The 22,034-nt window shown below is 38.9% G+C and overlaps 2 protein-coding genes across 4 annotated transcripts in view; one reads left to right on the top strand and one right to left on the bottom strand.

The window, feature by feature from the left end:
• CDC42BPB (CDC42 binding protein kinase beta) overlaps positions 1 to 15,144 on the top strand; it is a 132,099-nt gene extending 116,955 nt beyond the window's left edge. Inside the window, exons 28-34 of the mRNA XM_044659909.1 lie at positions 7,119 to 7,216; positions 7,313 to 7,397; positions 7,615 to 7,732; positions 7,830 to 7,947; positions 10,691 to 10,796; positions 11,368 to 11,438; positions 13,411 to 15,144. Of these exons, the coding sequence (XP_044515844.1) occupies positions 7,119 to 7,216; positions 7,313 to 7,397; positions 7,615 to 7,732; positions 7,830 to 7,947; positions 10,691 to 10,796; positions 11,368 to 11,438; positions 13,411 to 13,542 (728 nt within the window). The 3' untranslated portion in view covers positions 13,543 to 15,144. The remainder of the gene's footprint in view (positions 1 to 7,118; positions 7,217 to 7,312; positions 7,398 to 7,614; positions 7,733 to 7,829; positions 7,948 to 10,690; positions 10,797 to 11,367; positions 11,439 to 13,410) is intronic.
• Positions 15,145 to 15,949: 805 nt separating this feature from the next.
• AMN (amnion associated transmembrane protein) overlaps positions 15,950 to 22,034 on the bottom strand; it is an 83,587-nt gene continuing 77,502 nt past the window's right edge. For 2 of the 3 annotated variants that reach the window (XM_044664625.1, XM_044664627.1), the window contains exons 10-13: positions 21,291 to 21,474; positions 17,414 to 17,552; positions 16,646 to 16,760; positions 15,950 to 16,139 (exon numbers count right to left, since the gene is read on the bottom strand). In XM_044664625.1, the coding sequence (XP_044520560.1) occupies positions 16,674 to 16,760; positions 17,414 to 17,552; positions 21,291 to 21,474 (410 nt within the window). In that variant the 3' untranslated portion in view covers positions 15,950 to 16,139; positions 16,646 to 16,673. The remainder of the gene's footprint in view (positions 16,140 to 16,645; positions 16,761 to 17,413; positions 17,553 to 21,290; positions 21,475 to 22,034) is intronic. The other variant, XR_006505476.1, reaches the window with a different exon arrangement.

Raw genomic sequence — 22,034 nt, 5'->3', positions numbered from 1 at the left:
AGGAAACTAGGAAGAGTCCCAATAGCCCCTGTGTTCCATCCTCACTGTTCTTTTTCAAATTTTTTTGTGAACCTTTCTTTCTCTGTACTATACAGCATAAAGATTCTAGATACATTTTAGTAAGCACTCAAGTATTAAAGGAAAATATTTGCAATATAGCCCTTGTTAACAATGATAAAGTGATACTTTTAAAATATCCCCAGGACAGTAATAGTCAAAGGAATTTGTGGCCCTGATTTCATTTATGATCTAAGTGACTCTGGGCAAGTCATTTTATCCTTTCTATCTATTGTGTAGTGATAGTGAAAGCAATCATCCTTGTGCAATCTATGTCATAGAATTTTTAGGAGGAATTAACTAAAAGTGTATTTAAATCATTTATTGAACAAAAACACATTAGAGAAATGCATTTATTAGTATCACTCTTGCCTTATAGACTTCAGAAAAACACTAATACAAACTTGTGTCATTGGAGATAGCTTGAAAATTTAACGAGCTTATTTTTTAATTTAATTTAAAATTTAATCTCTGACATAAGTCACATAAATGAGAGATTTACCTCATTTAGCCAAGTTTGACTAGAATACTTGGCCTGTAAGGGACCCATGTGCTGGCCATTAGGTTTTCCTCCATTTTAGGAGTTCCTATGCCAGCCTTTCTCTTCTTTTTTTTTCTATCTTTAATTCTTTTTATTTATTTTTATCATTCAAGAATTTTTTTGAATTTCAGATTTTCTCCCTCATATGGTATCAGTTATAAATGTGTCATGCAAAACATTTTCGTATTAGTTATTGCACCCCCTCCCCAAAATGCAAGTAGTCCATTTGTTTAATACTGTTTTCAAAACATCAGGGTCCTAATGGCCCCAGTATTCCACTTCCACTGTTCTTTTTCTAGTTTAAGTGAAAAGTGAAAAAAAAAAATATGCTTCATTCTGCACTCAAAGTACATCAGTTCTCTCTCTGGAAGTGGATAACATTTTTCAAAATCAGTCCTTTGGAATTATCTTGGATCATTGTCTTTTTTTTTTTTTTTTTTTTTTTAAAGGTGGCACAGTAGATAGATCCTTTAATTTTATTTAGAATATTTTTTCCATGGTTACATGATCCATGTCCTTTCCTTCCCCTCCTCCCCACCACCCCCATAGCCATCAAGTAATTCCACTGGGTTTTACATATGTCATTGATGAAAGCCTATTTCCATATTATTAATATTCGCATTAGGGTGATCGCTTAGAGTCTACATTCCCAATCATGTCCCCATCAACCCATGTGATCAAGCAGTTGTTTTTCTAATGTGTTTCTGCTCCCACAGTTCTTTCTCTGGATATGGATAGCATTCTTTCTCATAAGTCCCTCAGAATTGTCCTGGATCATTGCATTGCTGCTAGTAGAGAAGTGCATTACATTTGATTGTGCCACAGTGTATGAGTCTCTGTGTACAATGTTCTCCTGGTTCTGCTCCTTTCATTCTACATCAGTTCCTGGAGGTCATTCCAGGAATTCACATGGAATTCTCCCAGTTTATTATTCCTTATAGCACAATAGTATTTGGATCATTGTCTTGATCAGAATAACTAAGTCTTTCACAGTTGATCATCATCATAATATTGCTGTTACTATGTACAGTGTTCCCCTGGTCCTCCTTACTTCACTTTGCATCAATTCATTTAAGACTTCTCAGGTTTTTCTGAAATCATCCTTTTGTCATTTCTTGCAGCAATAGTATGCCACCAAAATCTTATGCCACATCTTGTTTAACCATTTCCCAATGGATGGACATCTCCATAATTTCCAGTTCTTGGCCATCTATTTTGGCTATCTATCTTGGCTATATATTTAATTAGATAAAATTAAAAAAATATATATTTTTGTACATATGGGTCCTTTTCTTTTTCCTTTGATCTCTCTGGGATAAAGACTTAATAGTCTGTATGTAGTATTGCCAGGTCAGAAGGTATGTGTGGTTTTATAGCACTTTTGGCATAGTTCCAAATCGTTTTCTAGAATGGCTGGACCAGTTCACAACACCAGTAGTGCATTGATGTCCCTATTTTTTCACCTCCAACATTGATCAGTTTCCTTTTTTCTCTTGTAATCCAGTCTGAAAGGTATGAGCTAAGAAATATCTCAGTATTATTTCAATATGCATTTCTCTAATCAATAGCAATTTAGAACATTTTTTCTGTGCAACTACTAATAGCTTTGTTTTTTTTTCTTATGAAAACTGCCTGTTCATATCTTTTGACCATCTATCAAATGGGAAATGGCTCTTATTTTTTTATAAATTGGGCTCAGTTCCTTATATATTTGAGAAGTGAGGCCTTTATCAAAGAAACTTGGCTGCAAAAAAAAAAAATCTCTTTCCCAGTTCCCTGCTTTCCTTCTAATTTTAGCTTCATTTGTTTTGTTAAAAATTTTTAAATTATCCATTTTACTTCCTGTAATCTTCACTATTCATAAATTCGTCCCTTATCCTACAGGTAACTTTTCCATGCTCCTCTGATTTATTGACAATATCATCCATTATGTTCAAATAATTTACCTCTTTTGACCTTATTACATATTCTCTACATAGTTTCTGCCAAATTGCCTTCAGTCTCCACAGCAATTTTGATCCAATAGTAAGTTCTTGCCTCAAAATCTTGGATCTTTGAGTTTATCAAACGCTAGATTACTGTGTATTGTGAACCTAATCTCTTCCACTGTTCCATCAGTTTATTTCTTAGCCAGTAGCAGATTTATTCTCATGATTACCACTTTGTAATTTAGTTTGAAATCTGGTACTGCTAATGTCTTCACATTTTCTTTCATTGATTTTCATTTCAATGTTCTTGACTTTTTGTTTTTTTCAGATGAATTTTGTTATTATTTTTCTGCCTCTACAAAATAATTCTTGGGTATTTTGGCACTGAAAGGTAGAATGGCACTGAGTAATTAAATTTAGATAGAATTATCCTTTTTATTATTTTGACTTGGCCTAGCCACAATAAATTAATGTTTCCTCAGTTAATTAGATGATTTAATTTTTTTGTTTTGTAATTGTGGTCAGATAGTTCCTGAGTTTGTTTTGGCATTTAGAGTCTCAAATGTTTTATATTATCTACAATTATTTTCATTGGAATTTTCCTCTCTTTTCCTTTTGGGTTTTATTAGTAACATATAGAAATGCTGATGATTTGTGTGGGTTTATTTTATATTCTGCAACTTTGCTAAAGTTTTCCATTATTTGATCTAGTTTTTTAGGTGCTTCTCCAGGGTTCTTGAAGTGTACCATTATGTTATCTACAAAGAGTGATGGTTTTGTTTCCTCCTTGCCTATTTTTGTTCCTTCAGTTTCTTTGCTTCTTCTATTTTATACCTACCATTTTTCGTACACTGTTGAATAATAGTGGTGATAATGGATATTCTTATTTTACCTGTGATCTTTTTAGAAAGGCTTTTAGCTTATCCCCATTACAGATAATGATTGCTCTTAGTTTTAGATAGATACTGCTTATCATTTTAAGAAAGACTATTCCTATGCTTCTAGAGTTTTTATTAGGAATGGGTATTGTATTTTGTCAGAAGTTTTTTTTTCCATTTATTGAGATCATCGTGTTTTTATTGTTAAAATGATCAGTTATGCTTATGGTTTTCTTAATAGTGAATCAACCTTGCATTCCTGATATAAATCTCACCTGGTCATACTGTCTGATCCTTGTGATATATTACTGTAATCTCTTTGCTAATATTTTACTTAAAAATTTTGCATCATTATTCATTAGGGAAATTGGCCTACAGTTTTCTTTTTTTGTTTTGGTTTTGCTTTCCCTGGTTGAGGAATCAAACAATAGTTCTATCATAAAAAGAATTTGGTAGGACACTTATTTTTTCTTTTCTTCTTTTTTTTAACCAAATTAACCAATGGTTTAACTATTTTATTGTTGTTGGGGGGTTTTCCCCCATAAAGCCAGCTCCTAGATTTGTTAGTTCAGTGTTGTTTGTTTTTACTTTGATTTTTTTTTTTAAACTGTTTTTTCAAGGTTTCCTTTTTTTTTTTTTTTTTTTTTTTTTTTTTGGCCACATGCCAAATTACATTGATTTGCTCTTTCTACCTTTTATTGATGAATACATTTAGAGATGTAAATTTCCCCCTAACTTTTGCTTTGGCTTCTTCATCCCACAAATTCTGGTATGTTGTCTCATTATTGTCATTATCTTTGGTGAAATTTTGTTTCTGTAATTTGTTTTTTGACCCACTCATTCTTTAGAATAGATGGTTTCCTCTTCAATTAATTTTTAATCTAAGCTTCCATGCCTTATCTCTCCCTCAAAAGTCTGTTTTGCTTCTGAATACTACCTCATTTTATCTATTCTCCCTTTTTTTGCCATTTCTCTTTCTGTTATCCTCTCATTCTTCTACTTCTGTGTGTGTGCATGCATGTGTTCTTCCCACTTTGAACCAATTCAGAGGAGAGTGAGGTTCAAGCACTGCCTGCCTCCACACCATTCCCCCTTCCACTCTAAAAGTTCTTTGAACTTCTCTTTCATGTGGGATCATTTTTCCTTTCCCCCTTCTCTCAATGCATCCCTCTTTCTAGTTCTTTTTTTTCTTTAGATCATCCCAATGTAATCTACTCACTCCCTTTCTATGTAGAATCCTTCTAACTGCCCTAACAGTGATAAAATTCTTAATTACATATATCATTTTCCCCATATAGAAATGTAAATAGTTTAATCTTGAGTCCCTTGTATTTACCTTTTTCATGCTTCTTTCAAGTCCTGTCTTAGAAAGTCAAATTTTCTCTGGTCTTTTCCTCTGGAACACTTCAAAGTCTTCTATTTTATGTCTGTTTTTTCTTCCAAAGGATTATACTGTTTTGCTGAGGTTCTTCTTAGTTGTAATCCATCTTAGCCTTCCAGAATATCATATTCCAAGCCTTCTGCTCCTTTAACTGGAAGCTTTTGAATCTTCTGCAGTGCTAACTATGGTTTTTTGGTATTTGAATGACTTCTGATTGCTTTCAGTTGAGGGTAACCTGGATGATGAATAGCCTTGAGTCTATATCATATGAGGATCTGCTGAAGGAACTAAAGTTGTTTAGGCTGGGGTAGAGAAGTGTTTTTTTAGTTTGGATTGGGGTCAAGGGATGAAGATTGACATAATAGCTGCTTTCAAGCATTTGATAGAGTAATTAAGTAGAAAAGAGATTAGACATCTTCTCTTTGCTCCTGGTTCTACACTCTTGGGGCCAATGCTAAGTTGCAAAGAAACAAATTTAGGTTTGATAATAAAACATCCTAACAATTAAAGCTAAATAAAAGTGGAATAGATTGCCTCAGGAGTTTGGGTGTTTCTTCCCCCCACACCCCACTCCCACCCACCCCTGCCCCCATTGGAAGTTATAGACAAATGCTGGATAAACACTTACCAGGTATGTCACAGTAAAAATTCCTTTTTAAAGGAATTTTGAGTTTCTGAGTCTTATCCAATTCAAAAATTGTCATTCACTTATAAGAAATGTTAATTTCAGAAGTTTTTTTGCAACTGACCTAAGCCATCTTTCTAAAATACACTTAACACTCTATATTTTGATTTTTGATATTCAATAGAAAAGAATTTTGTTCCAGTAGTTGCTATAAATTCTGGAAAAGATAGACAGTGGTGCCTACTCCCTTGCAGTTAGTAGTAATGTGATATGATAATAGAAGGGAATTTTTAACTCAAGATAGGAAGAATGACTGAGCCTGAAAGTTAAAAGTACGTAACATTCACAAGCATTTGCAGTATTCTCCAGCAGTAAACATTTTCACTACACTTCACTATTGGGTAGATGATTAGAAAGACATTTCAAATTGCCTTTTAGAATAACCATTAAGTTATAAGTCACTCTTAAGAATTGGAAGAGGACTATTTTGTCAAGCACCTTTCAAACCTAAAAGTGCTGTATAATGATGCTAGCTATTTTACAATGAAGGAGGCCTGGAGAGTTGAAGTAACTTTCCCTAGTGTCAAAGTTAGTTCAGGACAGAGACAGAACTCTCATTCTCCTAGTTTAATGCTCTTTCTATGGTTTGCTTCTTTTTTGGAAAAAGGTTTGATGATAATAGTTTAAGGGGAGGAGGAGGTGGGGGGGATATATATGCACTAGCATTTTTTCACTCTTTCAGATATAGACATGGTCTAAGTCTAATACTTTACAGTGTTACTTTGTTATCTCTGTGTAGTTCCTCCAGTGTCACACAGTGAAATTGAAAGCATTAGATGTCCTAGAATCACAGAATGTCAGAACCTGTGAAGCCTCTAGTCTGCCAACTTCCCCTTTATTTTATAGAGTGTGAAACTAAGACTCAAGAAAGGGGAAAGGACTTGTCCAAGGTCACAATACTATTTAGTAGCAGAGCCAACAACAGAGTCCTAGACTTCCAATGCTTTTCCACTATACTGTCATACTGTAGGAAAAATCTGTCACTTTCATTCCTTTCATTCCTATTCAGAGTTGACTAATCAAGTGTTAAAGGGGGGAAAAATACCTTCAGAGATTTGTTTACTGGATAAATGAGAATGTTTATTCATTAAAATACCTGTCAACAAATAGGTACTTCTGAGGTGTTTGAAAAATAGTTTTTTCTTACATATTATACCACTGCCTTTCCCAAATCATTTTACTTAGCCTATTTGTTTTCTCTATTGTTAACAAAATTATTTTTAGATTCTAAATTCCATATTGTGACTTTAGAATACCAAGAGTTTTTTGTATTAATATTTCTGAAAGAGAGAAAATGTGATCATTGTTTCCTTCAATGTGGTCATAAATTTTCTTTAGTTACAAAAATACTGAGCAAATGGGAAGATCTATAATGGAACTTGGCATGTGATTTTTAGCCTACTATTTTAAAAGGAGCTGCTTTTGAATTTTCATCATTTAAAAGTGAAAAAGACCAATAAAACTTTTCAAATTGGATATGGAGATTCCATCCCTATAGCTTTTGAAAGCTTCACAGTTCGTGTACACACACACGCGCACACACACACGCACACGCACACCCCTTGCCATTCACTTTTATAAATCTTGTCAAGTTTTACATATCTGAATTTTTAATTTAATTATTTTGTTTATATTCTCTCTATACTAGGTTGTAATTCATCTTACATCACAGTATACAGTGAATATGGTGTGGATGTCTTTGATGTTCATACTATGGAATGGGTTCAGACGATAGGCCTGAGGAAGGTAAGGGAATCTCTTTATTTCATTGTAATTTTGTTGTAACATGAGCTCCATAAATTATACATTATAATCAAAATTGCCCTTTTGTTTCCAAACCAGATCAGACCACTTAATATGGAAGGAACACTTAATCTCCTTAACTGGGAACCTCCACGATTAATATACTTCAAGAACAAGTTTTCAGGTAGGCAGAGAAGAAATAAAGTTAAAAATATTTTCCTGTTCAATAGAGTTACAGATTTCTGCATATCTTGAAAAGAATTTACCTAAGTTCACTGAATCCTTGTGCTTCAGAGTTGTGCTGTTCACCTTTAGTATGCTGATATACCTGAGAATAAATGATATTTCAAGTACATAGGCTATAGCCTGTAATTACTGTGCATTATTTATTATTCACATAGGAGCTGTACTCAGTGTGCCGGAAACTTCTGATAACAGCAAAAAACAAATGCTTCGGACCAGAAGTAAAAAGCGATTTGTCTTTAAGGTTCCTGAGGAAGAGAGATTACAGCAGAGGCGGTAAGAGTTTAATCACTTAAAGCTTAGTTAGGTTAATTGTGACAGCCAAGAATATTTTTGCATATGAATGAATTTCCAAATATTTTCTTTTCCTCAGAGAGATGCTTAGAGACCCAGAATTGAGATCAAAGATGATATCAAATCCAACCAATTTCAATCACGTTGCTCATATGGGCCCAGGAGATGGAATGCAAGTACTCATGGACCTCCCTCTGGTAAATTAACCAAGTTTACCCAATAAGCAGGGGATAAGGCATGGGCATGGAACTTAAATCCACAAAATATACTCTACGCTTCCACTGTACCTGATTTCCTGGCCACATTTGCCAGAGGAAGCTATATATAAGGCTTCTAAGTCCTTTCCAAGGAAAACAGGGCCTAACTGTAAAGTAAAAAACTCTTATCTGCAAAAATAATCCAATCTACACTGCTAACTGCCTATAAGCATTTTACAAATGCTTGGCTTTATCTTTATCTGATGAAAATAACAGACTGAATTTCCTTCTCCCTCCTCTTTGCAGCAGTCTGTTCCAAAACCACCTCCAACAAACTTTAAGCACACCTATCACATAAACTCTGCCAAAATCTTTCTCTAAATCACCATTTTTCAGCCAAAGACATTCCTCTGCTTTCTTTTTTGTGCCTTTCTTCTTTTTCCTTTACTAGAGTTGGAATAACCACTAGCACATTAGAGCTTAAGAATCAGACCGATGCATGGTTCAATGGGGATATTATTGGGGATGTTAACTTTAAATGCTATTGCAAATATTAATAATATGGAAATAGGTTTTGAACAATGATACATGTAAAACCCAGTGGAATTGCTCATTGGCTCTGGGAAGGGGGAGGAATGAGGGAAGGGAAAAAACATGAATCATGTAACCATGGGAAATATTCTAAATTAAATAATTAAACTTTTTTTTATAGAAAGAAAAAAAAAAAAGAATCAATCTGATGTACCCTGGGCCCTTTTTCAGTCTTGGAAAGAGGAGGCAGGTCATAGGCTGAGGCCCAGAGACCTACCTGCAAGTTCTGACTCTTCTCCTCAGTAGCCATGTGGCCCTGATAGGTCCCATCACCTTCCCAGGCCCAGCCTCTTCCTTGGCTTTTAAACTAAGAGCATTATACTCAGACTGCATTGTTCTGAGGAAAGTACTATGAAAAAATGTAAACTCTTAGAAGGGCATAGGTGTGTGTCCCAGTAATAAAGAGGAAGAAAACTATTCAACCCAATACAAGTATAAGTTTTGAGGAAATAAGGAATGATAGGGGCATCCAGACTTGTAATTTCATTGGTGTAGGGAACTCCTTGATGAGGAAACTCCTTCCACCACTGTGAGAGGAATAGCTGTTTTGCACCTTAAACTCTTACTTCTTGCCTGAGGTCTGTGAGGTTAAGTGACTTTGTCTAAATCACAAAGCCAAGATGGGTCAAAGACCACACTCAATTTTTGGCCTTCTTGGCTCAGGTTCATTCTGCCAATGGCCCATTCTGTTCTGTAGAAACTAAAGAGAGAGAAAGATCAAACTAGGCTAGTGATGGGCAAACTTTTTAAAGAGGGAGCCAAAGGAAAGAAAATGCTCATCTGTCAGTCTGTTTCTAAGGCAACTCTTTTGAAGTTTCATTGTATTGTATCCTACTCATTGTATTCATCAGATTAGGAATAATGTCCTGCAACTGGATATAGCATTTCAGGCCGCTGCACTGCCCGCTCCCCCCCCCCCCCCCCAATCTGACCCTCGGGCTGTGGTTTGCCCATCACTGAACTAGGCCATCCTCTAGGCTTCATGTACTGTTGGGGAGCATGTATTGTGTAACTAGTTAAGTAAATATTGAACATTTTAACAGAGACTGTGATGTAAAAAAAGAGGCTGAGGAGAAATGGATAGAGAGAAAACAAGGAGAAAGCAATTCCACAAACACCAAAGAGAAAGACCTAGAAGAGAGTTATCCAGTTCAGTGAAAAATTATGAGCAAAACATTGGATTTGGTGCCATGAATATAAAGACTAAAAAATGGTAAACCAGTTGCTCTCAAAGAGTACTTTTTACAGAGGGAAGATGGCAAAATCTACAAGGGAAGTCAAGAAGGATGATGAGTGAGAAAGATGTATCATATTTAGCAATTAAGAGAGTAGTTTCAGTCAAGCAATGGATTTAGAATGAAAATGATTGAGAAATGATTTGTAAATGGAGAAGTGGGAGCTAGTATAGGCAGTCTTGTGTTGATGTTAATCAATTTGTTTAGGATATCTAAGCTTTTAGAATTTCAACTCGACTTTTACTCAAAAAATAAGGTGTATGCTGCCAAGTATTGAGTCCTAAATAACATGAAAGGATAGTGGTGTATCCTTTTAAACAATCCTATTTCCAAAAATCTTATATGTTTTCTGTAATTAAAATATTGTTACATGCTGTGTCCATCAGTTGTCTAGCTAGTGAGATCAAGAGCTAACCCATGTATTCAATGGTATCCATATGCTATCAGGTCTAAAAGGGGTTCTGGCAATCCCAATGAAGCCTTTTAGTAGGATTATTGGGAGGACATGAACAAGAAATACGTAGACTGTGTGAATGTAGCTTCCATTTTTGTGGTGCTTTGAGATTTACAGAATACTTTCTTTGTGACCACTCTTGGAGGTGACTGACCACAAAGGCGAGGTAGTACCTAGATGTGGTGACACTTGGGTAAAAACCACACACATTTACATAGTGTTTTAAAGTTTACTTTAGTCTCTTGTGTTACAAAAATCATCTTCCTTTTTTTTAATGGGACCTGGAAAGTATTTGTTTGCCTAGCCCAGACAATCTTAAAAATCCTCTCAGATTGATCATTGTGTCATTTTTTTTATCTTAACCCACAACTTATAATACTTATCTTATTAAAAACAGGCCATAATGATTGTGGTGTGGGCATTTGGTTGTAGATATGTTTTAATGTTGCATTTTCAACTATAGAGCGTATTGCCTTCCTCACAAGAAGAAAAGGCTGGCCCTTCCTCAGCCAACTTCTCCCGGCAACCACAGTCGAGGAGTAAGACCTACGTTTCATGGCCCTCTTCAGGTATTAATTACAATCCAGATAATCTTAGAAGTTCATTTATTAGATGTAATTCCTTGAGGTCAGAAACAGTGCATTGCACAGTAGATAGTCAATAAGCATTTTTTAAGTGCCTGCTGTATGCCAAGCACTGTGCTAAGGTTGTAGAAAGGCAAGAGACAAGTCTGTACCACCAATGATCTCCTAATTGAATGGGGAAGATAAAGGCAAATAAATATATATGAACTATAAACAGAATAGGAAATAGCTAATCAAGAGGGGTTGGAAAAGGCTTCCTATAGAAGATGAGATTTTAGTTGAGATTGAAGGCAGCCAGAAGGCAGAGATGATTCCAGCCATGAGAGATAGCCAAAGAAAATGCTTAGAGTTGAGAGATGGGATGTCTTGTTTGTGGACTTAGTAAGGCACTTAGTAAATATGTGTTGTTGTTGTTGTATGAACATATAAATTACATTATACATTGTGCCTGTTAGATTCGTGGGCACTATGGGAGAAAAGGGGTAAGAGAAATACAAAGGACTTAATGTAATGTTTTAATTTTGACTTGAGTTGTAAACCTTCCTTTTCCTTATAGGTGGAGGTGACTTGGGAGTGACCATACCTCTAAGAAGTATGTCTGATCCTGACCAGGATTTTGACAAAGAGGTAAAATTTGCCTTGTCAAATTAAAGGTGTATTATATAAATTTATTATTATTATAATTAGTACATAATTATAGTAATTATATATATGATCATTTTATTATATGAATTATATAAATATTTGTATTATATACTCAAATTATTTAGAAAAAAAGCATTTGAGTCATAAAATGTTCACCATTCCCTACTTCCTAAAATGCAACAAAGATGGGGATGGGATAAAAATGTTAGTATTTTTATCAATTTTTAAATTTTCATCTATACTCATTCCTATATGAATGAGAACAAAAACAGAAACAAAAGGAAACAAATCAACAAAACATAAAAAGTGAATGTAAATTTTTGTATGAGTAACATATTCATTTACTGTGCATATTAACTTTTTCTATTAAACTCTTACCTTCCATCTTAGAATCAATAGGCAGTTCCAAGGCAGAAGAGCAGGCATGGCTAGGCAGTAGGGCTTAAGTGACTTGCCCAGATCACATAGCTAGGAAGTATATGAAGCATGATTTCAACTCCTCCTCCTGTCTCTAGGCCTGGCTTATCAATCCACTGAGCCACCTAATTGCCCTCCATACTAATTTTTAATAAGATAGAAACAAAATTGTCAAATGTACTCTAATATGGATTATGTTCCACTTTAATGTTTGTATTTATGTGGATATAAATATATTTTTTCTTTAGTTTCTGCTTTCTTTGTTCTGCATCACTTCATCCAAACTTTCCCACTTTTTTCAGGCTATCAGTACTCTGTATGCTAGCCCTGTGATTTTATTGGCATAAGGAACTTCCAAAGGAAAAAAAAATCCCTTCAACCAGTGTAGACTAGCAGAAGTCCTGAAACTTATGATATTAAGAGAGTTGCATAGGGCACTGGGAGGTTAAGTGGCTTGCCCTCATGCATGCAGTTGATGTTACTGTTACTACAAAGGCCCTTGTTTTCAGATTAGTTGGAGCCCTTTGCTTCCCAGATTCTAAGTGGGTACGAACCTTGCAGGAGCACTGAGTTTCCTAAACTGATGGGGACTCATAGGCACATGATGCTCAAGGTCGTTGTCACAGGTATTTATGGAGGAAATTTCTCAGTATCTTCCAGGTTTCTGATTATTAAGGGAGGAAGGGAGAGAGGGCTGGCGCCTATAGCAATAAATACTGCCTACCTGCACAGTAGGAAAAAATTTGTTGCGAAATAACAACAAAATAGTGGTGGTTTGGCCTTCAGTACCTCCTGGCTGACTCCTCTTCTTCTACCCTCTTAGTCAATGAATTTTCATGACTAGCATGGTGTGAGCTCCGTAATTTTTTTTTTTTTTTGTCACTAAATAAGTGTGTGGTCTGTAGGAATGGTTAGAAATACTAAACTCATGAATTTTGAGCTGACTGGACCTTAAGTACCATCTAGTCCAATCCTTCATTTTACAAAGAAAGAAACTTAAGACCCAGAAAGATGAAGTCATCCCAGGGTCACAAGTAGTTCGCAGCGGAGCAGGGATTTGGTCTTTTGACTCCATCTCCAGCACTCTCTGCTTTATTTTATAAGGTTGCCTTCAGGATCTTGTTCCCATTTAATTCATTCCCTTACTCTCCAGTAATTCTGAACTTGGTTTTGAAGTCCCCAAAGCTAAGTTACCTCAAGGATTAAATTAGACTTCACGCCAGCTCCCCAGTAAAATGAAGGGTCTGGATGAATTGATCTCCAGGATTCTTTCCAACTCATAATCCTACAGTCCTTTATGAAGTGATACCATGTAAGCTGCAAGGCCAGAACTTAAACCATCTGCCTTTTTAGCTTTTGGGGGGTCTTGTTCATAATATGGCAGCTGTGAGCTCTTGGGCACTTTTGCTAGACAAGGAAGTTCAAAGCTTACCCTTTCGCCTGGAATTGGAAATCTAATGTTTGAAATTTTTTGGTAAAAGCATACATGGAAGGTTGTTTTGGGGAATATTCATTATCATTTCTTCTCCCTTAACAGCCGGATTCTGATTCCACCAAACACTCTACTCCATCTAACAGCTCCAATCCTAGTGGTCCCCCCAGTCCCAATTCTCCACATAGAAATCAGCTTACACTTGATGGACTAGATCAATCAACCTGCGATGCCTAACACTCCAGCCTCCAGCGCATCAGCTTCACATTCCCAGCACTGCACCGAGTATTTGGAAACACATGGAGTAAGCATGTATCAGATGATAGTGCCAAGAGTGGTACTCAGTCTCTAGTGTTGCACAAGAAAATAAATATCCAGATTGTAGATTAAAAAAAAAAAATGGAAACGAAAGCAAATTATTATTACAATAATAATCACTTTTTTTTGCAACATTTGGCAGTTGCGATAGTTAAGATGTATTCATTTCTGCACAGCTGTGATATAAATCTGTTACATATAAGCATTAAAGAAAACCAATAAATAATCTCTTCTGCCAAGAAAGGAATTGGGGGGGGGGGGGGGCGGAAATACTGGTTGTGTGGATGCTAAACAGTATTGACAATATTATTTTTCTATAGAATGATGTAATGTCTCATTAGCAGGAAATCCTTTTAGACAGAATATGGGCCTTTGCATAGGAAGTACACACAAAAGGACCTGTTACATCCTCAGATAAATATACTTTTCCCTTTTACCTGGAACTCTTTTGGAAAATAATAGGAAACTGTACATTGTTCCCAGCATCACTAGAATTATGAAGTCAAAAGAAAGCTGAGGTTAATTTTGTGGCCTTTCGACTCATTTAGCCATTATATGTTCAGCTGCAGAAACATCTTTCTACCAACTTTTTAGTCATGTATATAGAACTGTTACCAGTAACATCTCCCCTTTTCCCTTTTCAGCCTGCCAGCTGCTTTTTATTCCATCCTCAATTATGGCACTGGTCAGGACATTTAAGACATCAGAAATGTTGTGAAAATTTTATTATTTCTCATTTCTTTTTTTTTTTTTTTTTTTTTTTTTTTGAGAAGTAGTGTGCTCTCTCACACATACATATACATTATACATATGGGGGTGTGTGTTCTTGGTTCCTTACAAAGGTCAAATGAGAACTAAAAAAAGAGGGAGCAGCTTTTCTCATTTATCATCTCTCACCTGCATGGAGACCCCATGATTACTAATTGAATATGGATCATGTAGAAAAATGCACAGCACACTTCTAAAGACTTCCCATGGCCCAAGTGCAGTGGTGGTGTTTTGTGTGGCTATTTAATCTCACACTTCCTTAAATTCTCCATTTAGTGACCATATTTGTGACCACATCTCATTAAAAGCTTGTAATTAATTCCATGGCTGGCCTGTCCAGTTTTTCATTGACCCATTAGTGTGCCTTTTGTCCCCAATATGACAGTTGGTCGTCACTTATTGAAAGTTTGGTTTTAATGGACTAATAATGCTATACCAGTGTTTTTTATTCCCACCCACCCCCAAAAAAAACAAACCACTGTAAATGATGTGCACTTGTTTTTAGTTGAAATTGAGTGTTCTAGTCCACATTTAGTCCTATAATATTAAATGTCTGACAGACAGTACTGGCTCTTTCCTCAGATTCTCCATAAAGGGGCTCCTTTGGAGCTGGACACTACTGCTTTGGGGGGGGAGGGGATCTGGTTTTTACTTTTTTAATGTAAGTCTGAGTCTTTGTAATTATTGAACTGTGAGAACATTTTTGAACAATTTACTTGTCAATAAAGCAGAAGAGGGAGGTTTTAAAGTTCATAGTGGTCTGTTTTTACCTTAAAACCTACTACATGAATTCAACTCTAAACATTTATAAAGTAGATCATATGTGAGTTACCTAATAAAACCACCTTGCTGGAAATTCTGATCTGCATCTAGAATAGTACCTCATGTTTCTGTAAACATTTAAGGTTTACAAAGCAAAATGTTTTCCTTATAAGAACTCTTAGGGGTAAGAAGTGGAAATATTATTATCCCCCATTTTGACAATAAGAAAACTTGACTTTTAGAGAAAATGATTCTTTTTCTAAGCTGAGCCAGAAACCAAAAATTTTTTCTTAGCAAAGTTACTAGAATGATTTGCAGTTTCCTTCTCTAGCTCAGATGAGGAAACTGAGGCAACAAACGGGATTTAGTGACTTGCCCAAGGTCACATAGCTAGTAAGAGCCTGAGGCCAGATTTGAACTAAAGAATATATGTCTTCCAGACTCCATGCTTGGCACTATCCACTGCACTACCTAGCTACCCCAGATCATAAGATGGATAGTTTAGAGGGGGAATAAGCCTCAAAAGTTCTACAACCAATACACACTCCCACCCCCATTATAGATGAGCAAACAGAGGCTAATTGACTTGCCTAGGGCATAGCTAGTAAGTCTCTGAAGTAGGATTTGAACTCTGGTCTTTCTGACTTTATCCACAGTCTGACTTAGTATTGTGACTTCTCTACTTAACAGAGTGCTGGTGGTAACTGCCCTTTTGGTAGGAAAGAACCAAGGAGGAGAAGTGACTTAGCCCTCCAGCAACTCTTCCTCAATAGTGGGAAAATGTACCAACATGTTGTCAATTTAACATCTTTTATTGAAAAAGGCTGGCTCCAGTTTCTTTAGCGTTCCTTGGGTGGTGGCAAGGCTAGAGCTGCACCCACCGCCCATCTGCAGGGAGAGGCAGGCTTTCCTTTCCCTCTCCCTCACCCTGGTTGGAGGATGGGGCACAGGTCCTCTCCCTAGTTTCTTTCCTGGGAACCCCAAGCCTAAAAGGAAACAAATATTTCTTCATCAGAACCGGAAGGAAACAAAGATCCAACCTTTTCATTTTGCAGAGGATGAAATGGGCCTAGAGAAAAAGACTTGCCCAAAGTGTCAGGGTCAGGATTTAAACTCAGGTCTCTCAATATTCAGTTGAAGGATTGTGGGCTTAAGAGAAAGAAGTGAGTCTTGTGGGGAAGGAATGCATGGCTGTATGGGGTGGGGATGGGGGGGAACCCACAAGAAAGCTGGGTGGTCTGGTTTCCATTTTAAAGCACCCTCTGAGGTGTGACCTGGTTGGAAAATGCACAGATGCACCTACTCTGGGGAAACAACCATCATGGGAGCTGGCCTGCTCATTCATCCAGAGAAACTCAGGTTGTTGGGGATTGGGGTAGGGAGAGTCCTGGGCCCCATCTTATGGTAGAGACCAGGCAAGAGACACAAAAAGGCTGGCACCAGCTCAGGTGCTTCCCTCTTCCCCACACAGGCCGGGCTTCCGGGGCCTCACCAAGGCAAGGGCTGACGGCAAGAGGGCCTTAGATGTCTGCTTCAAACAACGGGTTAATGAAGTAGCTGCCACTGCTGGGGGTGCTCCTTGGAGGTGGGGCAGCATCTTCCACAACCTAATGAGGAGAGAGGCCAAGGCACAGATGAAGAGGGACAAAGGGAGGGGCATGCACACACACAGAGGCACAGAGAGACGGGAGGAGAGGGACAGAATTGGAGACAATAGACATGGGGAAGCAGAACAAGATGCAGGCAAAAAACAGACAGGGAGGGACAAATCAAGAGACAGACATTTAAAGAAATGAACACCGGCTCAGAGAAGAAGCCGGAGCATGGAACAATCCCAACACCACTGCTTTGATTATCTCTCTTCACTCCCCACATCCAGAGCTGTTCAGAAACCAGAATTCCTGGCTGGACCTTGTAGCCAGGGCCATGGTGGAGTGAGTGCCTAAGAAGCAGGGGCATCACCGGCTCCCAAACCAAGTCGGGGGTAGAGGAGGATGGAGAGGACACCCCGATGGCTTCCTGCAGAAGACCAGGACAGACCCCACCCTAAACATTCATCTGGGGCTTGGGAGCTGTGAAGGGCACCATGCCCAGCTTGATTCCCCTAGCTGTGTGACAACTTCTGACCCCCAAACCTGACCCCCCAGTGACTTCTGGATCTCTCCCAAACTGTACATCCCATGGCAACCCCAGGCTTGACCCCTCATCTTGTTCTCTAAAGTTCTGTGACCCTGTCATTGGCTGGGGAACACCTGCTCACCACTTCTGCTCCGGGGCCAGGAGCCAGGACTGAGGCAAGGCCTGGACTGTCAAAAATGGGGTTGTCAAAGCCGAGGTTCCCTTGGTCCAACGCTGGTTCTGATCTCTGCCACAGGGTGGGGATTGACAGGGGCCACAGCCTAGAGGTCAAGAAAGGGAATGTCAGGTGAGCCCCAAAAGAGGATGTACCTTTCCGGCCCCCATAACCTCCCTTCCCACCTTGAACCCAAGTCCCATCCCCTCTAGCAGCAAGACCCAGGAGCACCAGACAGGCTGACCTTTCCCTTCCTGAATCTCAAGTTCCTGTCTTGTAAGACACAGATAACTAAAGAAACCAGGAAGAGATAAAAACTCATCTACATCTTAATACCCTTCATTTTACAGATGAGGAAATTGAGGTCTAGAATGGGAAGAATCCGCTCCAACAGTATGCTGACTATAAAGAAAAGAAGCCAGGGTCCAAGTCCAAGTCATGTCATCACAAAGTCCTCTGCTCCTCCAGTCTTCTGGAAGATGGGGAGACAACAGGAAGGCATGGGAATGATAGCAGCTAGCATTTATTTAATGCTTTAAAGTTTACAAAAAGGGGCAGCTGGGTAGCTCAGTGGATTGAGAGTCAGGCCTAGAGTCAGGAGGTCCTAGGTTCAAATCTGGCCTCAGATACTTCCCAGCTGTGTGACCCTGGGCAAGTCACTTGACCCCCATTGCCCACCCTTACCACTCTTTCACCAAGGAACCAATACACAGAAGTTAAGGGTTTAAAAAAAAAAGTTTACAAAATACTTTACATTATCTCAATTGATCCTAGGAAGTCAGTACTATTATTTATATCCATTTTATAGATGAGGAAACTAAGGATAAGAGAAGTTAAGTGTTACTAGCTAGCAAGTGTCTGAGGCAGGATTTGAATTCTTGTCTCCCTGGCACCTGGTCCAGCAGTCTATCCACTGTGCTACCTAGCTGCCCTGTTTAGGCCACATATTGCAGAACAGTATAAGGGCAGTACTATAGTATGGCTCACCTAGATGAGAAACCTTTATCTGTCTTTGTTGTTATTCAGTCATTTTAGTTGTATCTGACTTGTCATAACCCCATTTGGGGTTTTCTTAGCAAAGATAATGAACAGTTTGCCATTTCCTTCTCCAGCTCATTTTATAGAGGAGGAAACGTAGGCAAATAGGGTGAAGTGACGTAGCAGGGCACACAATTATTTTCCCCATTGTCTATTTCTATTCATTTCTAATTCTTTCCTCAGACAGAAAGGAGTTTCTCCCTGAATTTTCTATCCAATTTCACCCCCAGAAAAGGGGCTATCTCTGATAAGGAGGGGAAAATTTTTTTTTTCCTCAGGAAATTATCTCAGAATTGATGAGAAAACCAGATGGGGCAACTAGATAGCAGAGTGGATAGAGCGCCAGTGTGGAGTTTGATGGTCCCGGATTTAGTGACCTCTGACACTTCCTAGCTAGGTGACCCTGAGAAAGTCACTTCCCCCCAATTAACCTAGCCCTTACTACTCTTCTGCCTTAGAACTGATATTAAATTTCAATTATAAAACAAAAGGAAAGGATAATAAAGAGGAAAGAAAGCCAAATAACGGTTTCTCATCCAGGTGAGCCCACAGATTTCAGACTAAGGTACTGTCCTTATATGATTAATTAGTCCTGTCCTGAAATTATTGTGGATCTACTTATCTGTTTGTGTGTTCAGTTCAGCCCTTTTCCCAGTTGAATGTAAGAGCCTTGAGAGCAGGCAGGAACTATTTTTCTGTATGAGAGCATCTATATGGGGGACATTTCTTGGCATTAAAAAGGACTCCTCATACTCAAAATGGATGGGACTATTGCTTAGGGAGTGTGAGACAATTTTTCTAGTCAGACATTTAAGTCCCTCTGCAGCCTGGCCAGTCTACCTTTCCAGCCTCATCTCCCCCCGCTCTCTCACATGCTACTTCTGCCCCAACCTAACTCTTCTCCTCATGTTTAGGATACAGCAGACTCCATGCTCCATGACTCCATGTCTTTTCTGACCCAGAATGCCCTGCCCCTTTTTGCCCATTCCAATCCTACCCGACATTCAACTTTCTCATCCTTTTTAAACCCTTAGCTTCCATCTGTGAAGATGGGATTAACTCTACCCTCACCCACTTTTAGATTTAATCACCAGTAGTGTATACACCCCACTTATCCTTAAGTATGGGGAGGTCTGTGATCCATGTGTGAGAAAGTGGGTGACAAATCAGAAACCTGCTGACTGTCCCCTGGGCAATCTTAAGCAAAACTAAAGCTGCAATTGATCCACATAAAGTGGAAGGAAGGCACAGGAAATAACAAAAGGAATGTTTTTTAAAGGTGGGAAAAACTTATGACTAGCTCTTTTGCCTTCAAACTTGACCTTGAAGGAGCTCCAGCTTGGGACCTTAGACTGCTCTTGGATTTTCCCTTAGAACTACTACATGGGTGAGTGAAAAAGGCTGATTCCCAGAACCCCTGTTCTGGAGGTACTAGCCTCTGGAGAGGCCCCTCCTCTTGGAGGAGGCCTCCTGACTAAAACCCTTGTTTAATTTACCTCTGGGCCCCCTTTGCTGGGACCTCTGAAGCCCTGGTCTAGTGGGAGTAATTATCTTCTCTCTCTCATTTCCTTACTTTCACTCTTTCTCCTTTTGTAAATAAACTACCATAAAAAGTCATCCTGATTTCAGAAATATATTTTTGGAGACCACGTTTTTATACATTTTTACAACCTTAATTTTTAACCCTTACACATCTTAGAATCAATACTGTGTATTGGTTCCAAGGCAGAAGAATGGTAAGGGCTAGGCAATGGGGGTTAAGGGACTTGCCCAGGGTCACACAGCTAGGAAATGTCTAAGGCCAGATTTGAACCCAGGACACCTCCTGTCTCCAGACCTGGTTCTTAATCCACTGAGCCTCAACTTTCTCATTTTGAACAAGCATTCCTTGGTAGTTCCAGGACTTGGTGACCTCCCCCTTCTCAGTGTCGCATTTGTACCCAGATATCTGTGCACTACATTTTGTTTTATCCCATAGGATACTTGAATGTCTCTGAAGGGGTGGGGGGTCTGTCTCTCCTCAGACTGTGAACCTCCTGAGAAGAGAGCCCCATCTATCCCTCTTTCATCTCCTCTAGATTGAGTTCCTTGAGGGCAGGACCCCTATTCTTACTTCTCCCAAGATCCCTTCACAGTCTAGAACAGTGTAACAAGGGAATTCTTACGAGGCAGTATTTCTTAATTGTCAGATAATTTGATTGAACAGCCAAGACATCCTAACTTGGTCAGTTGACTCTCCACAATCCAAAAGGGCAGAAAAAAGCCAACTCCTCTCACATGAGCCAATATAGACCCCTTGTGAGTTCACCACTCTGTTCCTCCCCAAGACATCCCAAGACATCTCTGACTGGCAAACAGCCACTGAGGAGAGGGACCTTGACTCCTCCCTCATTACTTCATCACACGAGGGTCATGTCTTTGCTTAAGATCCAGAAGATGCCGACATATTCTGCCACTTTTAATTCTGTATCTGTACTTTAAGTCAGTTCAACATGGCTGCTGGAGCTTGAAGACTTCTCGCAATCTTTCAAGTGGGTCAGCTGGCAGCCCAGGACCTTAATCCTTTTATCCTTAACAAAGACAAAAGATCTCAACCCAATCTCATAGCCTGGAGGGAAACTGGTAAATCTGGAGTTTTAGCATCAAGTTTCAGCCTGATCTAGGGAGGGGGCTAAAGGCAAAATTTTTTTTCCATAATATCACAATTCAATATTAATTCTCCACTACTGGGAACACAAGAAAACCTTAGGACAGGATATTATAACGGGATGAAGAGACAGCCCCAGTGTGTGAGCCCTACCCTTACCTGACCCATCCAGTCCAGTGAAGCAGCAGAAGACCCCCAAGCAGAACCACCATCAGCCCCAGGATTATGGCAATAGCCAGGCTGGTCACCATCCCTGAGGACAGGCTCTCTCCTGTTAGCCCAGCTGTAGAGCTACTGCTGTCCGAATACTCAGCATCCCCCCACAGGATCCCAAAAGCTGCCCCTGAAGGAAGAGTAGAAACAGGATAAACCAGACAAAAAAAGGGCTCTCTAAACCATCCCCTTCTCATCCAGGAAGACAGATCACCAGAGAGATGGGACTACCCCTGAACACTATGGGTCCTGTGTCTGGGCTTCTGGGGAACTGGCCTGTCCCAGTGATGGTAGAGGGACATTCTTCTCTGGTAGCCACCTCCCCCAATTCTCATCCCTTTTGTGGCCCCTTCTACCTCTGACACTCTACATTCTCTTGTTCTAAGGATCCTTTCAGCTCTGACATTCTGCGTTCTAGATTCTGGAGCATCTGCCCTGCCCCTGTCACTGAATGTTTAAACTGCTGGTCCCTACTATGTGTGAGGTGCTATGTGAAGTCACCCACCCAAACCATCTCCCAAGGGCCTAACGCTAACTCCCAGCTTAGCCAGAGTCATTGATAGAAGGGTTCTTTTCCCTCTCTAGTTTTGCAACCCTCCTACCTCTGAGGTTTCATCAGTACACAACCTCCGGACATGGCCTTAAGTCTTGTTTTTGGCTCCAAATCTGAATCACTCCCTCTCATCTTCC

The sequence above is a fragment of the Gracilinanus agilis genome, chromosome 2 (genome assembly GCF_016433145.1).
Source record: "Gracilinanus agilis isolate LMUSP501 chromosome 2, AgileGrace, whole genome shotgun sequence".
NCBI lineage: Eukaryota > Metazoa > Chordata > Mammalia > Didelphimorphia > Didelphidae > Gracilinanus > Gracilinanus agilis.
This window is presented reverse-complemented; position numbering and strand designations above follow the sequence as displayed.